The sequence below is a fragment of the Rhamphochromis sp. 'chilingali' genome (genome assembly GCF_963969265.1).
Source record: "Rhamphochromis sp. 'chilingali' genome assembly, chromosome: 16".
Taxonomy (NCBI): Eukaryota; Metazoa; Chordata; class Actinopteri; order Cichliformes; family Cichlidae; genus Rhamphochromis; species Rhamphochromis sp. 'chilingali'.
This window is the reverse complement of record NC_137943.1, coordinates 17,622,257-17,642,410: the sequence shown is the minus strand read 5'-3', so window position 1 is coordinate 17,642,410 and position 20,154 is coordinate 17,622,257. Positions and strand designations below refer to the sequence as shown.

At 40.9% G+C, this 20,154-nt stretch overlaps 1 protein-coding gene across 3 annotated transcripts in view; it reads right to left on the bottom strand.

Annotated features, from left to right (window-relative positions):
- Positions 1 to 6: 6 nt before the first annotated feature.
- The window catches only part of per2 (period circadian clock 2), a 33,639-nt gene continuing 13,491 nt past the window's right edge, over positions 7 to 20,154 (bottom strand). Inside the window, exons 3-24 of one of the 3 annotated variants that reach the window (XM_080907547.1) lie at positions 16,210 to 16,302; positions 15,863 to 16,017; positions 15,251 to 15,372; positions 14,929 to 15,130; positions 13,913 to 13,964; positions 13,245 to 13,387; positions 12,685 to 12,763; positions 12,476 to 12,582; positions 12,227 to 12,380; positions 11,967 to 12,081; positions 11,591 to 11,731; positions 10,875 to 10,965; positions 10,561 to 10,741; positions 10,140 to 10,264; positions 9,748 to 9,954; positions 8,211 to 8,474; positions 6,765 to 7,657; positions 6,343 to 6,459; positions 4,256 to 4,451; positions 3,368 to 3,494; positions 1,866 to 2,016; positions 7 to 1,779 (exon numbers count right to left, since the gene is read on the bottom strand). In XM_080907547.1, coding sequence (XP_080763673.1) covers positions 1,630 to 1,779; positions 1,866 to 2,016; positions 3,368 to 3,494; positions 4,256 to 4,451; positions 6,343 to 6,459; positions 6,765 to 7,657; positions 8,211 to 8,474; positions 9,748 to 9,954; positions 10,140 to 10,264; positions 10,561 to 10,741; positions 10,875 to 10,965; positions 11,591 to 11,731; positions 11,967 to 12,081; positions 12,227 to 12,380; positions 12,476 to 12,582; positions 12,685 to 12,763; positions 13,245 to 13,387; positions 13,913 to 13,964; positions 14,929 to 15,130; positions 15,251 to 15,372; positions 15,863 to 16,017; positions 16,210 to 16,302 — 3,865 coding nt within the window. In that variant the 3' untranslated portion in view covers positions 7 to 1,629. The remainder of the gene's footprint in view (positions 1,780 to 1,865; positions 2,017 to 3,367; positions 3,495 to 4,255; positions 4,452 to 6,342; positions 6,460 to 6,764; positions 7,658 to 8,210; positions 8,475 to 9,747; positions 9,955 to 10,139; positions 10,265 to 10,560; positions 10,742 to 10,874; positions 10,966 to 11,590; positions 11,732 to 11,966; positions 12,082 to 12,226; positions 12,381 to 12,475; positions 12,583 to 12,684; positions 12,764 to 13,244; positions 13,388 to 13,912; positions 13,965 to 14,928; positions 15,131 to 15,250; positions 15,373 to 15,862; positions 16,018 to 16,209; positions 16,303 to 20,154) is intronic. The other 2 variants (XM_080907549.1, XM_080907548.1) reach the window with 2 other exon arrangements.

The window sequence follows — 20,154 nt, the reverse complement described above, 5'->3', positions numbered from 1 at the left end:
CCACCCCCCCCCCCCCCCCCACCCCAAAAAACTTGAACAAAAATGTTCAAGTTCCCAAAGAGACTCAAACAACAGCGTAGGCTTCAAAGTGAAAAAACTCTTCAGCCACCTGACGTCCAAGCTGCTTTGTAACAGTGAAATTACCCTAAAGTCAGCCTGAAGTGTTTGTTCTGAACAGTAACGAGCTTCAGTCTGTTCAGGATGTTCCTCTCCTTGTTTATGATTGCAACATCAGACCACGTCGAGCGTCATGCAGTACACTTCAAAACTGGGGAAAACCACAATAATCTCTTTACAATAACCACCCACCCTAAACATGCAGCTCGGTACTTTTCAGTTTGTGATGAGCGGCTTTCCTAGTGTTGATTATGGAATTCACATTTTCAAAATAGAGCTTATAATAAATAATATTAATTCTTTTGGTCCAGTTTGCTTTTTAAACTTTTTTTTTTAATACTATAACTTAAAAACACATTGACTCATTTATAGAGAAACAGTTATCAGTTATTTTATGTAAAAATATAGCCTATACATATGCCTAGAGTCAGAGAGTGTTGCAAACACCAACACAAGCTTTGAAATATATTAAAAATAAATAAATAAATCTTTAAAGTGAGTGTCACAGCTGAAAAACAAAAATGCTGCATTTCATCAGAAACAGATGAAAGGAAATCTGCTGAATGAAAAAAAAAAAAATCTAGAGCTGCTTTTAGTGACGTGTCACCAAATGACAGAAGTGTAAAAAGTTTGAAATGAGCTTTTTTTTTTTTTTTAAAGTATGACATTATGTGAATCAGTGTAGCATATGTGCCTCACACCCCCACCCCCAACTCAGTGCAAACTTAAATCAACTCCATCACTTGATCAGCAATGCTTGTACTACATTGGACATCTTTCCCCTCTATGTTTAACAGCTGAGATCCCCCAATTGAATACAGGCATCAGCAGAATGAATATCAGACCCACAGGAGTCTCATTTACATTCTTCTTTATCCAACCCAGTGGGAAGAAATATACAATTTAAGATTCAAAAAGTTACCTTAGTATCAGATTTCTTTCAACTATAAATACTAAACCGCAAAGTGCACTTGTGCTCATTTGGTGTCTGATGTGTATGAATGACAGAAGTGTCGTTGCAACTCGGGGAAACGCCACGAAATACTGAATTCATCAAACACCACAGAGCCACCGAGAGCAGCCCCCAGCTGACTGATGTTTGTTTGACCTCTGTGGTGGTGCCTGGCATGCGAGCACACTTTCTCTTTCCCTTTATTGGGCTCAGCATCTGGTAATCAAGTCTATATAAAAACCATTAAGAGCCGCACGTGGCAACATGCTACAAAAGGGATGACGCAACAAACAGGCGCAGTCTTAGAGACCAGCAATTCCTCAAGCAACAACACAGTGAACAATTAAAAAGTAGATTAAAATATAATGTAATGAATCTACTACACATGTTCACATTCTACAAAAATCTGGACTGTTTTATCCAGTTTTCTTGCTGGCACCTACACAAGAAGAACTCACAGAACAGCAAGAGAGAAACAGTAAGAGCACATTTAAAACTGGTCCCTCTTCAAAGGCTGTAAGCCAGTGGCTAACAAAGTCACTCTGGACACTTTGAGAAGCTTATTGTGCCGCCGTCTGTGTTTGACAGTCGGAGGCCGAAGGAGAGCCGTAGCAGGATATTCCGGCGGTCTCAGATTCATCGAGGTCTTGGTACGGCTGATCCTGTACCGCCGTCGCTGCCTCTAAGGCGTCATCACACCAGGAGCACATCTGGAAAAAACATGTTCAGGTGTAAATGAGGCATTATGTTTACATTAACAGTGGATATCTGAACTGGAAGGGGTATTCAATTCTACCTTGATATCTATGGCTTTGGGTAAACCTCCCTTCTTGATCCAGGGGTGAACCTCGATCAGCTCCTTCTTCTGCTCTTCAGAGAAGCGCGGTTGGCTCTTCTGCAGCTGCCTCAGTTTCTCTTTGTCTTCTCTCAGCACCTTTTCAATATCACTGCAGACACATTGAAACGCACAGACACGGTCACGATTCAGCTCACACATGTGACAAATGCTCAGATAAACAACACTGGAAGCTTCGATTTGCATGCTTATGTTGCACTTTTGGATAATTTATTACTTTTATGTTCGAACAAAGTTTCGCTGTCAGGCTCCTCACACCCAACACAGCAGATCTCTTTTGTTGTGAGGATTCCATCTAGTGGTCAAAAGTCTTACTACAACCATCAGGGTTGGAGCTTCTGTGTCATGATTACAGATTGCAGTTTCTCTTTTCCTCCACATTTACAAACACTGAACACAAAAAGTTTCCGTGCTCCCTCTTACACAGAGATGATGCAACACAACAGGAAGATGAACATTTGCTACCACAGTTAAGGGAGTGTGTGGTAGATGCATAAAGAGTCTGAGTATATCAAGTGATGCTGCCTGAAAAGGGTTCATTGAAAGTATCGCATCTTCTTTCTCTGGAAGATGTGGTAGTCAGTCAGCATCCCAGTAGATGCCTTGTAGACTAGCACTAATCTAATCCTATTAGAATAAGGATGCCAGAATTTATATTGAATATTTTCTGGGCAGTGGGCCTTTTCTGTAATTTAACACATTTATTTATTTGTACTGACAGATTTCTTGCATTTAAATGGTAAATGGCCTGTATTTGTATAGCGCTTTACTTAGTCCCTAAGGACCCCAAAGCGCTTTACACTACATTCAGTCATTCACACACACATTCACACACTGGTGATGGCAAGCTACACTGTAGCCACAGCTGCCCTGGGGCACACTGAGGCGAGGCTGCCGGACACTGGCGCCACCGGGCCCTCTGACCACCACCAGACAGCATCATCATACGACAGCATCATTTCTTCATCGTGCAGGAAAAAAAGGAGTCTCACTGTTGACATTGCACTTCTTTTTATATTAAATGGGATTAAATGTGTAGTTAAACATCTATTCAGCCAGTGGTTCACCTGAGATCAAAGCTAGCTAGTGATGAATGTAAAGCAGTTTTACAGGGTGGGTTAAAACTGCGCATACGCTTTCCAATGGTGGGGACTCGGTTAAACATGTTAAACAGTCTTTTAGCAAGCTGTTGCCTTCAGGCATCCCCACACCAAGTTTCCTGCACACGCACACAGCCTTATCACTAGTGCATTACTGAGGAACCTTCCATTACAAACAGATGGTGAATAACTACCACACCACAGTGTCTACAGGGCCATTTATCCTACTCCTCACTGGCTGAGCCCCATTCTCCCACTCACTGCGAGGCCAGCTGATAGGTCATCATGACCTTCTCATCTGTGTTAGCCATGAGCAGCCACAGCGGGTCCTGCAGTACATACTTTGTGATATGGTCGCTCTGCTCCATTCTGCCGCGTCTTCCATCTCTGCCGCTCATATGACCTTTGACCTTCTGGCTGTGCAGCGATGAGTCCACACTGCCAAAGTATTTGCTACTGTTGGTGCTTTCTGAGAGGAGCCAAAGAGCAGAGTATTGTTAGAGGCCAAGTAAGTTGATGATCATATGACAAATTATGTAGTTTTAAAAGCTTTCCATTGGCCTACCTAATAACAGGACATTTATCATTGAGGGGACAATGCTTATTTTACACAGGCTAAATATTAATTTCGCAGAGTTTTGGAAACCTTTCACTTCCTACCTCTACCACGCTCACTCTGTACTGTGTGGTTCTCTTTAATGATGAGATTTCTCAGTTCAGTTCTTGACACTTGGCTATACAAAGTCATCACAGCATTTCCATCTCCTGCTCTTTAAACATCAGCGGTTCTTTTTCTCAAGTCTAAACTGATTTTATTTTTTTTTAGCAGGATGCTTTCTCAAGTGACAACTCGAACCCTCGCTGAAGTTTTTATACTGTGTGTAAATTGAAAGAAAACCCTCAGTTTTTAACTTGATTTTGTTAGCTTTGCAAAGTAAGAAGTTAAAGCACATCATTCCACAGCTGTTGTTTACATTATGGATCAATAAAAGGTCAGCTTTTCAGGTGGGCTAATAATACTAACTCTGGTAATTTTTGTCTTTCTTTTGAAATAATTCTGTTATTGTATGCAAACAGAAATAATTTATGCTTTCTAAAGAACGCTACTGCGTTTAGAAATGTTAAACATTGCTTGCTCTGTTAAAAAAAAAAAAAAAAAAACTTGGACAAAAACTTCAAATCTGTATAGCAATCACAAGTTAAAACACATGGTTATAACTGTAGGACTACCTGAGACTCTGCTGGCTGACGTCCTGCCCTCAGATGTCCCGCTATTCGAAGTGCCGCTGGCTGACGTTCTGTAGCCCATGGACCCTGAGGTGGCTGAGCCGGTGCCCGAAAAGGAGTCCTCTTGGAGGATAATGTTCAGCATGTCACTGGATGAAGAGTTGGCATCGCTGTTGTTAGCGTCACATTGCGAGCTTGTCTGCAAAAACAAATATTGAAGGAACACCACATCAGAGGAGCAGGATTCAGGTCCTCACACTGAAGCATTCATTACACTCGCAGACGCCGTTTCTCTTGCCGTTTTACATCCTGCCTCAGATTTTAAAGACTCACCTGGGAGCATGTTTCTGCTTAATCATAAAAAACTGTCATTCTCAGCAAACACTCGTTGGTTCACAAGGACCGAGGAGACCAGTGTAGTTGATTTAAATTAGATACATGATCCTGATCCTTTTCCAGCTAATTTAAAGTGAGGGAAGTCAATAATTCATGAATGCAATATGTATATTATAATTAGAAAAGCATTTGCAAAATACAGAAGATGGCTGCAAACCACTTTTCCTTTCTTCATTATATCATCTCGGTACAATACAAACGACAATACCCCCTTCCACATGTTTAATTGTGAATCAGGTTCCCACAGCTGTGGAGGTCATGCTAAAATCAGTGTATGTGCAATGGAAAAAATACGAAGGTGAACCATTTAGAAGTAGCTGCATCAGTTTAAGCGTGGTCTGATCTTCATCAAAGTAACAATTCTGAAAAATGCATTTTTTTTAAAGGACTAACACACAAATTAGTGTATCGTCTTCAGTAATATGAAGCACATAGTTCAAACACCCACAGTATAGTAGACCCATGGGCTACAGGCTTTAAAAACCCCACTGGAGATATCCAATCCAGTAAGTCAAACCACACTGTTGGCATGTGTGAAGAGAGAACTTGACCTCTGCATTGAATCACACTTGTTATTAATCTCTGTCTCTCTTCCACAGCATGTTTTCTATCCTGTCTTCCTTCTCTCACCCCAACCGGTTGCAGCAGATGCCCGCCCCTCCCTGAGCCCGGTCCTGCGGAGGTTTCTTCCTGTTAAAAGGGAGTTTTTCCTTCCCACTGTCGCCAAAGAGCTTGCTCACAGGGCGTCATATGATTGTTGGGTTTTTCTCTGTATGTATTATTGTAGGGCGACTGTTGTTGTGATTTGGCGCTGTGTAAATACAATTGAATTGAATTGACTTATTTAAAAAGGTGAGAGATGAAGGATGGGATCTGCAGCAGGACACCAGCGGAAGCTGATCTTACCGTGTGCCTCGACTTGTCAATATGACACTCTATAATGCTTTTTTTGAACTGAGGAAAGTTAGGTTGAATTGCTTGGGGGAGAACATACACGCTATGTGCGCTGTACGGTAGAAAAAAGATCATGATTTGAGTTTTTCTGGGCCTGGAAATAAACCCACTGCAGAATAACTACAAATAGAGAAAAATCTGTCCAGTATCCAGTCAGACCCCAGAGACACAGTTAAATGAACTCAAGAGAGCGCTTCACTTCAGACATCTTGTGAATCTGGCTAAGCTGAGGAAGAGAAGTCCAAAATTTGGCAGAAAAATATGCTCTTCAACCCACAGCTACCAAAAACATTTGAAGTTTCTTCTGCCAGAGCATTTCTGACCAGTTAAACATAGCATTTTGGGTTATTTTCCTTCTAGCACAACAAATACTTAATGGCTGTGTTGATTGAAAAACAGAGAAAACTTAAATTGTTCGTGTTTTGGTGTTTGTAATGGTCAGTTAAATAAAGATCAGTTCTCATTTTATAACCAATTATTAAAACTGGATTATTCCAAAGGTGCACATACAGAATACTATCCTGTAATTAACTTCCTCAAGAGGGCACGTGCCTCCAGGTTTTATTATGCTTCTTAGGCGGTTTTCATTGTCATGCTTCAGCTAAAAATCAGCGTCTACTGAACAAGCAATAATAATACTCATAAGTCATGAAAAGGAAAACAGTAACTGGAACAGTTGACATGGAATCGGGAAGAAATGGGATTTGAAAAGTGCGGAGGTTTTACGATGATTTGCCTACCTCGTTGCTGAAAGCACTCAGCCTAGAGCACACTTTATCCCAAGACAAACGCTCACAGAAACAGGCTGTACCCCCGAAATACAACGGTCCTGGAGGACCAAGGAGACTGAGAGATGGCTAAAGGGTGTAAGGAATAATAACATGATTAACACACCCTGGGCCACATTTAATCGGAGGAGTTTTTACAATAGCAAAACAGAAGTTATTTAGTGGAAATAATTTTGGATAAAATCACTGTCATAACGCCATTAAAGCCCACAAACTGAGATGCATATATAGTGAACTTTATGGGGGAACATGCCACAGCCTATAAAGGGAGCCCACGACGTTAAAATTCTTTGACACTGTGGGCTGCTGACAGATTAAGAAGGATCCAGGTGGGAAAAAAACAGGACAAAGGGAAGTTGTATTTCCTTGTTTACCTGATTCAGTTCCCTCTCCTTAGGCTGGCTGGCACTTGCTGTTTGCTCCCTCTCAGCTGCAGTATTTCCTCGTCCTCCAGAGGGGAGCATCGCGCCGTCCTGCCTGTCCACGTTCAGTTCCAGCTCCAGCAGGTTAAGGGGTGAGCTGCAGCGTGACTGGAATAAGCGAGGGGAGGCCTGGCCTTCAGCTCCTCCAGACTGTGGCGTTGAGGACCGAGACTGTCCTTCAACGGAAGGCTTAGGGATTTCCGAGGATGGTGGGAAGCAGAATGATGGAGTTGAGCTGCCTGCTGCTTGAGGAGGAGTGAAATTGGTCTGAACGTTGAACTGAGTCTGACCGCTGAAGGAAGGTGGGAATGGAAAGGCAGCCTGAGCAAAAGGCAATGTTTGGGTGGGGAAGACCCCAGTCTCTGCTTGGTACACTGGCTGCTGTGGTGGAGGACCGGGGCCCATTACAGGGTACAGGTAGTTAGGGAGTACTAGAGCCACAATGGGGGTGACCATGGGGGAGGTGTAGGGAGCAGAATGGATGGATGAGGGGCCAGGAGTGGCTTGAGCACCCTGGCTGTCCCTAAAGTTTTGTGTAGTGGTATCTGTCCGTGGACCTATGGACTCAGCTCTGGGGTAAACCTGGAGAGGGTAGCCTGGCATCACGGTAGGGTAGGCCATGGGAAAAGCCGACTGCGTTGCCTCAGAGGGAGACCAAGATGTCTGGTTAAGGCTGTAGTTTGGAAAAGAAGGCCGCTGCAGCTGTGGTCCTTGATGGGACGCTGTGCTGTCGGAGGACTCGACCTGTTTAGCCCTCTTTGATTTGGTCTTCTTATTCCGCGTGCTTCTCCGTGTGGTTGGCTCTGCAAACGCTCCACCCTGTTTGGGTCGAACAGCAGGTGCAACTAGACGATCAAGGAAATGAAAAACAATATTTTATTTAAAGTTTTCATGAAAATTTTCCTCACGCATTGTCCGAGTGGACAATTTACAGATTCCTCCTATGAATAATAGGATAGGAGAGAGTAAAAAATATTGTTGTAAATATCATAAAAGTTGGAAGCAGGTGATCTAAACCACATAAAAACATCCTTGCTGCACCGAAACAAATATACTGTGCAGTCATAGCTAGTGGAAATATAACAGATTAAGGTTGAAACAGGGAGCCAGTCAGTAAACTGTAGAGAATATTCCTCATAATATTTCTTTGTCACTTTTTTTTTTCTTCAAAATAAAACTCCTCTAGCTTTGGGATTGATTTCAAAGTTAGTTTGTGTCTGTTACTCTATTTCTAGTCTTTTTTAAAGCTGTGTCACCATCTCCGAAGATGTTTAATCAATGGAATGAGTCATAAATTATAAATAGAGATTAAACAGGTTATAAATAGACATGGACGTAAATTGCAGTGAGCCAGAATTATCCTTCCTGTGTCAGTATGGGGTTGGTGTTTAGTTGTACCATCGCTGCCGATCTGTTCTTTCTGACGCTCCAGGTACTCGGAGCAGTTTGCTTCGAGGGGGGAGAGTCTGCGAAGCTCTCTGAAGTGACACAGAAAGGCCTGCTCCTCCTTCTGCGTATGTGCTGCCAAAACCTGCTTGGTCAAGCCCAGCTTCTTGTAGCACTCTCTCTCCTGACTGGGAGGTGAAAATGCACACGGAGGAGCCGCAAGGTTCTGGCTGGATTCGGCCACTTCCCCTGTGCCCGGTACGTCCTCTATGATCTCTGCATGAATGACAGCAAGAGAATAACTTTAATAAGCTGTAAAGCAACAGAAGGTGGGGTTTTTAATGCAACACAACATTTTATTATTAAAAGCGACAAAGACAAAAGCAACATAGAGAAAACAATGCAGTAGCCTACACTGGAACATATAATGACACACTGAAAGAAAGGCTCACTCAAATTGGGAACCACGTTCAAAGCCAACAGTCTGTAAAGCAACTGCACAGTTAAGACATTGCAGTGAAGTACAACAGTTACAGCCAATGAATATAGAGAAATTGGGCTGAGGTATTAACATGAAGCGGTGCACAATCAGTGAGAGTTTTGCTGCATTTTTGCATAAATAGCTCAGTTCATTTTCAGTCGATTCACTCAGTACAGCACATAGTATGCGTTGCGATATCCTATACTACACGTGTTGTACCTCAGTCCTCTCCTTCAGAGAACAGAAGCTATAGACATAACTGTTGGTTTTGTTATTCTGAACTAAGGTGGATTATTATGTTACATGTTTGAACTGCAGAGTAGCTTTGCATGGTTTCAGTTTAAGATAATCCTTATTTAATTCATACTGGGCTTTGGTGCAGACAATCGAGCCGTTTTAGCTTTTTGCAGTTTTTCCTACTGACTGTCTAAACTCTCTGTAACTGAGTATATTTATGGCAGTCTAGTGTGTTAAACTGCCATAGTGTGTGTGCATGTGTCTTTGTCCCCCCCCATCATAAACCTTTGCAGTTATTTCAAATAGGACACAAACCCACTTCATACATACTGGAACTTGAACTGAAAATTTGCCATTGTTTTTTTTTCCTGTATTGAAGGTTTTGCTGATAAACTACAGCATCACAAACACACAGACACACATAAATCAGCACGTACACATACAGGCTGCATTTACAGTGCTGTGAGAAGCCATTTTCCTCTGATTTCTTCTATTATTGAATATTTTTCCACACTGAGACGTTTCAGATCTCCAAGAGGCAGAAACGGATTTTTTGCATACATGAAGTAAAAAGCACTAAAATATCCACAGTAATAGGTTTAAAAAAACAATCTGTTGCATCCGTTACAGTCGCCAATATCACTCCAAATCAGTGATTTTTCAGTACTCTGTAGTGCTCTTTAAACAGAAATAAGCTGAAGAGTGTGCGATTCACATCGAACAACATTTTTTTTGTCTTAATAATCAGATACCTGTAGAGTTCCAGTATATTAAATATGCAACAATAGAGGGAATCTGGTTGGAGGTCAGTACTTTTTCACGTCACTGTACCTGACTCGGGTTGAGGTTTCTTGTCCCCAACATGCACTATGGTGCTACTGTAGCTACACTGGCTGGTTATGGACACCACACTTTCTGGTTTGTTTGGTACAGGTAGGGGCCGCGAAGTGCCCACTACCGCTGTGGCTGCGTCAGTGGACTTTTTATCTTGATCGTCCAAAGCAGAGAGACCAGACTGATCCTTCAACAAGGATGATTCTGCCAAAGAGAACAGAGAACAGGAACTACTGACAAGGAAGTGGTATTGTAGAAGAGTCTGATAGAGAAGTTTAAAGGGAAGAGTCTGAAAGCCTTAGAAGGCTGTAACTTTGCATGATAAAAAAAAAAAAGGTAAGAGGTTTGTGTTATTCTTATTTTAGATGATCTGAAGTAGTGCCACATACCATTAGACAGCTGCATGCTGCTGGATCCCTTCTGTTTGTCCTCATCAGAGTTTGAGGACGTGGTGTTAGAGAGAGACTGGCATTTCCTTTTCATGGTGATGGGAACATTACAGCTCTCCAAGTACCTACAGGGATTTTTCAATCACAAAATTAGTATTTATGCTGATAATACCCGATTGTAAAAGTCAAAGACAATCAAGAACTTTAGGAACTCTGTAAAGGTTGAATTTTATAGTAACAATTCTTTCCAATTCCTCCCTGGTAAAACCATGAATGTGGACAGTAACAGAGAAATATGATACAGAGAACTTGCTGAACTTTCTTTGTATCCATTACGTATTACAGGAACATATAAAGTCCCTCTACATGGGATGGGCAATGCTAATGGCTGGCATTTTCTTCTAATGAGTCATCTCTGTACCTGATAACACTGTCCAGGCAGCTGATCTGCTGGTAGGAGTATACAGTCTGATCATTGAAGGCCAGGTCCTCCTGGAAAGAGGCTCTGCTCTCCTCCATAGGTGATCCCGCCTCCTTCCAGTTAACAGGAGCAGCCGAGTCTTTGGGTCGCACCACGGCTTGGCTCTTCTTCTGTACAGACTCTGCAGCAGACAAATTAGGCATTAGTGTCTAAGATTAATATGAAATCACATCATTGTATCAGCGACTGAACAATTTGCAAAAAATTAGCTCTGCAACCTAGCAAATATGCAGATAATTATTCACTGGACTTACTGGCATTGCTTTTTTTGTTGTCTGGCTTTGCCGTCTGCTGCTCTTCTCTCTTCTGAAGATGAATTCCCTTGCAGATTTCTTGAAAAGTTCGCTGGTAATAGACAAACAAGAGTCAATCATTTACAATCTGCTCAGACTTTTCATTCAAAATAATAATACAAGAATATTAAGACTAAATTCATATTAATCTTGGCTAAATTTGTTTCATAATCCTGAGGCAAAAGTGCTGTTACCCTGACCACATGGGTAAGGATTCACTGCAGTGAGCTGTAACAGTGACCTAATTCCCTTCCTTAGTCACTTCTTCGCCATATAATCAAGTGAATAATTTACTTAGTGGTTAGCAGCAACTTGAGGTTCAAGATTCTGAATAGTTTCACTGCCAACTGTTGAATAATCAGACGTCCATAAAGAGAAAGTGAGCATGACTCACTACTCAGTGCTCTTTAGACTACAAGCCACATTTACCTCGTCACACATACAGTGCTTTTTTTCTATACAACTCGAGAGCTTCATATCCCTTACATGCAGGGTAAGACTTGCCAGTGCACCTAACATGCATGTATTTGGACTGTGTTTGATCTGCGACATGCATGCACACGTGCCTTGTTTTCAAGGCTGCTGAACTCAAACTCGGATGCTAAACTAAAATGTCAAACAATAAATGCAGTGCATGCAGCGTTTAAGAAATAATGCATGTTTGTGGGTTTACTCACAGGTCTGGCTTTGCCCCTCATGTCCTCTTCCTCTTGATGCATCTTGTTGTACGACAGGCTCTCGTTAGAGGAGCCTATTTCAAGAAAGTGGTCGTTGCTGTGCAGACTACCATAGCCGCTGGACCCACTGTTATGAACAGGCTGGTTACATAAAAAACAAGACAAAAGAAAAAGATTAAACAGGAACAAATGAAGAGATTATTTCCAGGGACAGAGAGGACATTGCACCTGCAATAACAGTAACTGTTAATCTCCTTCCCTCGATCAATCCTTAGTCTGTGTAGGGTCTTGAAATGTTGCTCTTTCTTTTACCTTCCAACTGAATTTTTTTCCTTTCAGCTTATAAAATTTATATTAGTTTTGTTTTTTTCCTCACCTGTAGCAGGAGCCGATGGATCTGCTCAGTAATCTCCTGGACGTCAGAGTCCATGGTCTTCACCTCTCTGACGCCTGAGACTGGGCCCATAAAAATGTCTTCATTCACGGGGCCCCTGGTAAACAAGCACATCTTACGTGAAGCAGCTTTGTCATCCAATTAAGAACTTGTTTCTATAATGTCACATATGCCGTGGTCAAATATTAATCTAATATCGATTTAAATGTATGTATCAACTTGTTTAGGTAATAAATACTTACATGCGGACTTTGTGTCTCCCAATAACAAAGGAGACTTTGCGGCTCCAAGGATTGACAAAACTGGACCAGCTGGTGTCTAAGATGATGTACTCTCCATTTCTTGCACAGAACCTGATGGACGAGTGGTCAAACGGTTGGCCTGCACACTGGAGGACTGCAGAGGAAAAACAAACAGATTGAGACAGGCGCTGATTTCCCCTGCTTACACTGGATGTTGATGTTTCTTCTGTCAATTTTGTGTGGGCTCACTCTTTCTGTGAATAGCCAGCATGATCGGGCGGTCACTGGGATGCAGGTGGCAGAGGACTGGGGTGCCAATCAGGTCCTGTGGGAGGTACCCAAGAAGAGGTACTGCCCTGAAACAAAGTGCAGTGTTAGCAGCCAACATCACCAAATGTTTGCACCTTTTTCAGAGATCACTTAGTTTAAATTCAGCAGTAAAAGCATTCTTGGCTTACCTCTCATCCACATCCTGGAACACACAGCTTGGAGAGTGAGTGGTGGTGAAGATCTGCTTGTCTGTTGGAATTCTGGGTGCTTAAGGATAAAAAAAAATATACAGATACAGTTCACTTTAATTTCTATAGCACCAAAACACAACGACAGTCTTCTTAACACACTTTTTAAAATTGTATGATGAAGACCTTACGGTGTCAGAGAGAAAACCCCAACAATCTTCAAGAAAAAGGGAAGTTTTAAGTCTAATCTTAAAATTAGAGAGGGTGTTAGTCTTCTAAACGCTGGCTGGGAGTCACTTCCACAGGACAGGAGTCTGAAAGCTGAAGGCTCGGCCTCCCATTCTACTTTCAGAAACTGTAGGAACCACAAGTAAGCCTGCAGTTTGATAGCAAAGTGCTCCATTAGGATATTATTGTACTAATAGGGCTTTTAAGATATGACTGATATCTCGAGACCTTTTATAGGAGGAGAAGAAATTTAAATTCAGCTCTGGATTTAATAGGGAGCCGGTAAAGAGAAGCCAAATTAGGAGAAACATATTCATATTCAATATTTTTACCATCATAGCCAGAGTGGACCCTCTCAGCCAGAAGGAGGCAGCAGAACTGGTCTTCAGTGTGCACTGTATCCTGGACCTTCATCAGGTAAGGCGTCATGCGGAATGGATAGTACTGCAGGTCACCCTCACACTCCTTACCACTGCTGGATATTAGGCAAAAGAGGTAAAGTGAGCCAAACAAAGATGAGACTGGGTACATGAGTCAAGTATGCACAAATACCCTCTAGTTTAATCGCTTTTGGATTTTAGAATCTGAACACATGGGGGCGCTCTGTGGTCATTTTCCACCCATCAGTAAATAGGAGTGAATGTTTGTGTGCACAACTTTAAATAGCTGTTCTGTTTAAGGTTTTAGATCTCTGATGTGACCCCATAAATCAGACCAATACTAAAAAATATAGTTAAATAAAAGAATTCTTTAAAATAAAAGATTTAAAGAATGCTATAGAAGTCTGTGGAACATCCTAACAAATGCTAAGTGTGTTGTTAATATGTAAATGGTCTTTAACGCTGGCCTGGAAAAAGCAGCTGTTTACAGGTTTTTATGCATATGATGTCACAAACTCATTGAAAAAGCATCTAGCCTGGATAGAAAGTATGAATATGAACTAAGAGCAGGTACGAGCAGCAGATGGCCCGACACTGCATTTGACCCAGCACCCACCCACCTGATACGACAGAAAAAGGACTTCTCCTGCATGCAGTCAGGCGGGGACGACTCTGAAATGGGAAGAGAAACGTTTTAATTCAAAAGCAACACGATCCAGCCAAATGGTGGTGAGAGTCTGGTCTCCTGTTGGTGTCCAATGGTTGATTAATTCCATCAATAAACATCCTTTGGAAGCCCAGCCCTGCACTTACTTTAAATGAATTTAAACATACATGGTACACCAGCCAAAATAATTCCAGGCCTAATTGGGAGAAAGAGTAAATGATTTATGGAGTATATTTAGTCTTATTGAGCACTTTGTGTTACAAGCACCATATTTACCACCACCCTTCTGAGCTATTCCCCACACACAGGGCTCATCTGGGATTTAAATGCAGGACCTCTAAAAGGGTCTTTGTGCGTAAACAAGATTTAAGGCACCACACTGACTGGTGAAGCTGGCCATTATCCGTTACACAGAGTCTCTCTGGGAAAATTAAATGAAGGGTATTCATTATCCGATTTCAAACTGTGTCTTGGACATTTGCACGTTTTGTTCTTTTGTGGACTTTTAAAAGCTTCCCCATTTGGCAACCCATTATAATTTCCAGATTATGCTTTAACGACTGAGACAGCTCGATCTGTTCCATATAGCTGAGTGAAAAGGGGTAAACATCAGCGGTTTTAAATGGATAACTTGAATCCATTGAACATAAACTTAATAAAGTACCTCTAAGCCTCTTCATTATAGACTCTCAGATGTTTTTCTATTTCTGTGAAGTCTTTATATAGTTCTGGTACTTGTAATGGATGGTCTGACATCATCCTCTTATTACTTGTCTGAATTTAACTTAAACGCTCAAAAGCTAAGCCCTCTTGGATAAACCCATATTTGTACTTATTTGGCTTTTCTTTTGCTATACTGTAACTGTTCTTGAAACTATTGTATTGGAAATCTGTCCTTATATTAACGTTGAAATCCCTTCTGGTGGTCCATAAGAACAATTACTTCAGAGATCTCTGTCGTCACCATACCTGCTCCAGTGCACATGCTCCAGGAGGGCAGGCGATAAGGCGTCGTGAAGCTGTAAAAGACGCTGACATCCTGCGGTGTAAGAAACTCCACAAACTTGGTGTTTCTGAACACATCTCTCTTACAGTTGAGGATGGAGGCAGCCTGGTCAGAAATGTAGACTATCCTTCCAGTGATAAGAGACACGGCAACTGCAAACATATCCTGTTGAAGACATGAAATTGTGGTTTGAGGAAAAAAATAATAATTACAAGACTTTTTCTTTGCATCTTTGTTATTGTTTAAGAGCACAAATCAGTTTTAAAAGCTACTTCAAGATCTTACATTGTTTTTGAGAGTGTACTCAGAGGTGATGCTATCGATCTCCTCTATTGTGTATGAAGACACATCCAGGCCTGAAGGCTGACTGTCATTGATCATCAGGAGCTGGTAATACTCCTCATTGGCTGAAAGAAGAAATATACACAGAACATTTTTGTCAGAATATGCTCAAAATATAAGCTCAGAGTAGATGAAAACTAGCAAAACTAACAAAATAGTATCAACATAAGACTACCAAGACAGAGCTGATGTAATAGTCTGTAATCCTAAATCTCAGTGCTATGCTGAAATGCGTCGCAAGTAAACATCTGCCCACCCATTAACATCTGCAAGCATTTCAGCAGGAATGAGGTGAGCATTTACAGATCATTACCTGGAAACTGCCTACATAAACATTCCCTCCTGCTCAAAGTTATGCCTTTATTTCTTTTTGGGTTTGGCTTTGAGCAAATTCTGTAAATTGCGCAGAGGACATTCTTGTGGCAGAAATAGGAGTCAAAAGCAAACATTTACACATGAATGTTAAGTGTTTCAATAAAAAAGTAGCTACTAAGAAGGAGGAACAGACCACAGAAACAAGAGGAACTCAGACTGACGCTTTTAGACAGTACACACCTTCCATCTGTTTCACACAGCGAAGTGCATACTTCAGGGTGTTCAGCGTGGTCGACTTGTTATTGTGTCTCTTGTCAGCAGGCAGGTGAAACTTCAGCTCTTTCAGAGTTTTAATCACCTCCTTCTGCGTCTTGGCTTTGGCAGACTCCTCGCTACTGCAAGTTGCACACATACACGCACAGCGGCGAGTCAGACAAGGAAAACAGTCCCTCAGAAAGCGATTAAATAACAGGCACAATAGCTGGTTGTGTTATTATGTAAGGTGTTCTTGTGGCCCAAAGAGTGAGAATGTCCCGTGAAGTGACAAGAAGCTTCTTCAGTTATACAGCAACAGGTGGTGGATTTACCTGCAGCCGCTGGTTGAAGGGTTGTCCTGCTCAGAGCTCAGCAGGCTGAAGGCGTTTGAACTGCTCGGTGGAGATGGACTATGGGAGTTCGAACTGTGTGGGAAAAGAGGACAGGGACAGTTTAGTTTAACACTGCAAATGAAAGTCGACATCTTTATTATTAGAGTGCTGGTGTATATGCTTTGCGTGCAAGGTAATAGATTAAAGTGATCTTTTTGTACTGTAAAGGTGGGCCAAACCAACTCATAATTAAATAACTAAACAACAGGAAACTAACTGTAAAAGAGGTGACTTTCTGTGCATATGTTTTATATTTTATATGCACTTCTTGTCAGGGCTCTGTGGGCGGGCAGGTGAAGATGTGGATCCAAGTGCAGGACTCGGAGACGGAAATGTAACTGAAAACCACAGCTTTATTGCTGGCATCAAACAAAACATAAAGTGACCACTGAGACCAAAAACACACAGGCATAATCCGAGGGTACCACGCGACACTGAGCACAGGAAAACAGAGGAAAACACAGGGCTAATATACACAGGGTGGTAATCAGGCAATGGGCAACAGGAGGGAGACACAGCTGGGAGAAATTGGACTAACGAGACAATTTCGTTAACAGAACTGAACACACTCACATGAGACACAGACCTTCACAATAAAACAGGAAACAAGAAACCACTAAACAAAGACGCAGACAGAGAGGCAGACAGACACATGCAACTCAAACAATTCATGAAACAACAAATCCTTAAACACAGATAAACAGAAACATGAAACTAATAATCATCATCATCATCATCATCACCACAAGCACTACAAGAGAATAAGAAAACAATCCATAATGCACAAACACACCAAAACTTAACAACTCAAAATACTGGGTCAAACACTTCTAGAGTGATTACATCACCCAAAAGAATATTGGATATCTAATAATAAAATAATAAGTCCTCTATACTCAAGTTACCTAACATAATGACATGTAACTCTTATAATAAAGGAACAAGTATACTCAAACTCACAACAGGGTTTTTATACTTGAGCTAAAGAAAGCTGCTGTTTTCTGCCTTTGTGAATGTGAATCAGTGATCGGTGTCCCAGCAGCAGCTTCAAAATAGCTGGGTTACAAAAGAAGCTCTCTTCAACTGTAAGTATAGTTAAGGTTGGTTTTCACACCCACAAACTACACCCTTTTTGGCTCCTACCTCAAAGCACACTGTGTTCTGTTGATCTTATGTGCTGCACAATAATGTTTAACATTTAGTATTTACTGTCATATTCCCATATATCATTGTGATGTTGTTTATTCTATTACTCTTGTTCTCTTCTGCTTGCTTTCTTTTTTCTTTCTCAGCAGGTGATCCAGGTGATTGATATATGCATTTTTTTTTCTCTGCTCATTCTGTTGGTTTTTGTCTTTTGCCCTTCTCCCCCGTCCCTCTTCTCAGCTGTTTCTCTTTCCCTCTTTCTTTCTCCCCTTCTTTCCCCCAGTCAAGTCTGTCCCGTATTCAGTAAGTGAAAATAAAATAAACAATAAAAGGTGAATCAAATGGACCATTACGGCAAGGCTGGGATGGTCAGTTTGGTAAAGTAAATCCGTTGGGCATCTTTCTTTGCCTTTAGACAACAATTCTGAGGGCAAAAGAGCCAAACGGGACAGGCCAAAAAAAAAAAAAAAAAAAAAAAAAGGTTGGTTTTCCCTCTGTGGTGACCTTACATAAATCTGCATTGGGAGTGCAGCAAAGGGGTTTGGGTCTTTACATTTCTATATGTATTTTAGTCATTGTTCATGTGGTATCCAACTTTGAACTTAAAATATTTTACTCCTGTAGTATATTAGATCAATCTGTCTCATATGGTTAGGCCAGTTTGTTAAATGCTATTTCTGATTAGAGTTCTGTTTTGTTGACCTTTTAATGTCCCCATTTATTTCTTAAAGAGTCTGTTTGAATTATTATGTATTTTTTTGTATTATTTGTGTCTGATTTTTTACTCATGGTTTCCTTGGTGATGAATTTTCTGTTAGCTCTTGAGTTTCTATTGTGACTTTGTTATTCCTGCCTCAGCATTCTGCACAACCTGATGTCGACTGATGCATCTATACTGTACATGTATGACCCAAGGTGTTAACCTACAAGCTTAACACTACACTAATACAATAAAATCAACAGCGCTCGAGGACACTGACTCACTATCACGCAGCTTACTGTATATAACAAGCTTACCTGGCCAAGAATAGAAATAACCTTTACAAATAGCCTCTCCAAGCACAGGTGAGTCTCTAATTCTGCTAAATATAGACTCCAGCACCCACAGCTGGTTTTAGATTGGACAGCTTGAGCATGTATTAGTGTGTGAGACTTAGAAAGTGTTTTTGAAAGCAGGCTAGATTGCAAAGGAGCACTTACTAAGTCTGTGTGCCACTCTCTGAGCACCGCAGTACATAGTTCATTTTAGTTTCCACATAGATGTTGGCAGTAATTAGAACCTGAGCTGTGTCGCAATTTTATTATTATTCTGAGTTAGCTTCAAATCGTGCTCCATGAAGGACTCAAAGGTATCAAATATTTTCAATGAAAAAAGCTGTCTCTTAATTGGGCTAGGTAATATTGCAATTTCAGTCAGTGCTCAAATTTCCATCCCAATGTAAAAAAGTGAAGCTAATTTTGTGGAAAAAGTACTCAAGTACAAGTATCTCAAAGGTGTAATTAGTTATTTTCCAGTGACACAATATTTGAAATAGACAGCATTGGTGTAAATAATTTACCTAATAACATTTTATTCTTTAGACCCTTGGTGGGTTTTTTGTTTTTGTTTTTTTACTACGACATGCACCTATTACACTTTGATGCTGCATATATATGCATTTTTTAAACCCTCTTTTTCTGAATGACCTACATATATATATATATGTGTGTCAGCTGGTATTGGTCTGTCACAGATTAACTGGTATCACACCACAGTGCAGGCAGCAAGTAATCAGTCAATCCTACTATATTTGTATAGTACCTCCAAAGCAGGTAAGTGCAGTTCAAAGTACTTCACAGAAGACTGACGTGGAAATTAAGGCAGGACCAGGAGTAATAAAACCTCACAAATATGATGCAATAATAAATTTAAGAGTAAGCTACCAAAAAGTTCATCTCACCATCATTTTCCCATTTGACTATAACTCTATTAGTATATTATATGCATTAATACATACAAACACAGTATTGTTAATGTTAGGGAATGAAAAAGGAAAATATATAATGTAAATATTTAGTATTTCACCACACTAGTATCTTCAAAAGCAACAATATGTTTCTGTGCAATTTGCAGGCACCAGGACACCAAGCTGTACCAAAGAAAAGGATATCAAAAGGCAGCAAAAAATAAAATAAATGTACTCATTGATACTTTTTTGACCAATTTGATTTAAAGATAAGAGCACCTGTTCTGTTGCAACACTACAAAGTCAGAACATAAACAAAGCAGCCAGTCCACTGCACGTATTAGCCAATAAGCTTGTCTAAAGACTATTAACAGCTGTCTGAGAAACTAACTCACCTGAGCTACAACTCAGCAAGCTACTATGAATAACCTCCTTACCTGACTAAGAATAGAAAACATCTTTACGAACAGCCTCTCCAAACACAAATAGGAGTCTAATCCGGTCAAATATAGCCTTCAGTACTCAGAAATACAACAGCTGGTTTTAGACTGTACAGACTGACCATGTATTTGCGTTGAGCAGCCTAATTCACATTGTGGTAGTAAGTCTGTAGGTCGTTTAAACTAGTTACAATAAGAGCGTGCTCAAAGAGGCTAGTCTGCAGCAGGGACACAAGGTGACAATCAGGGCAATGCCATCCTGTTTAATTAGGAACTGCACAATGACTCTGTGGTTTTCTTATGTTTCACAGACATGAATAAGGCCAGCGTAAGTGGGCCTAAAAGCAGGTTTT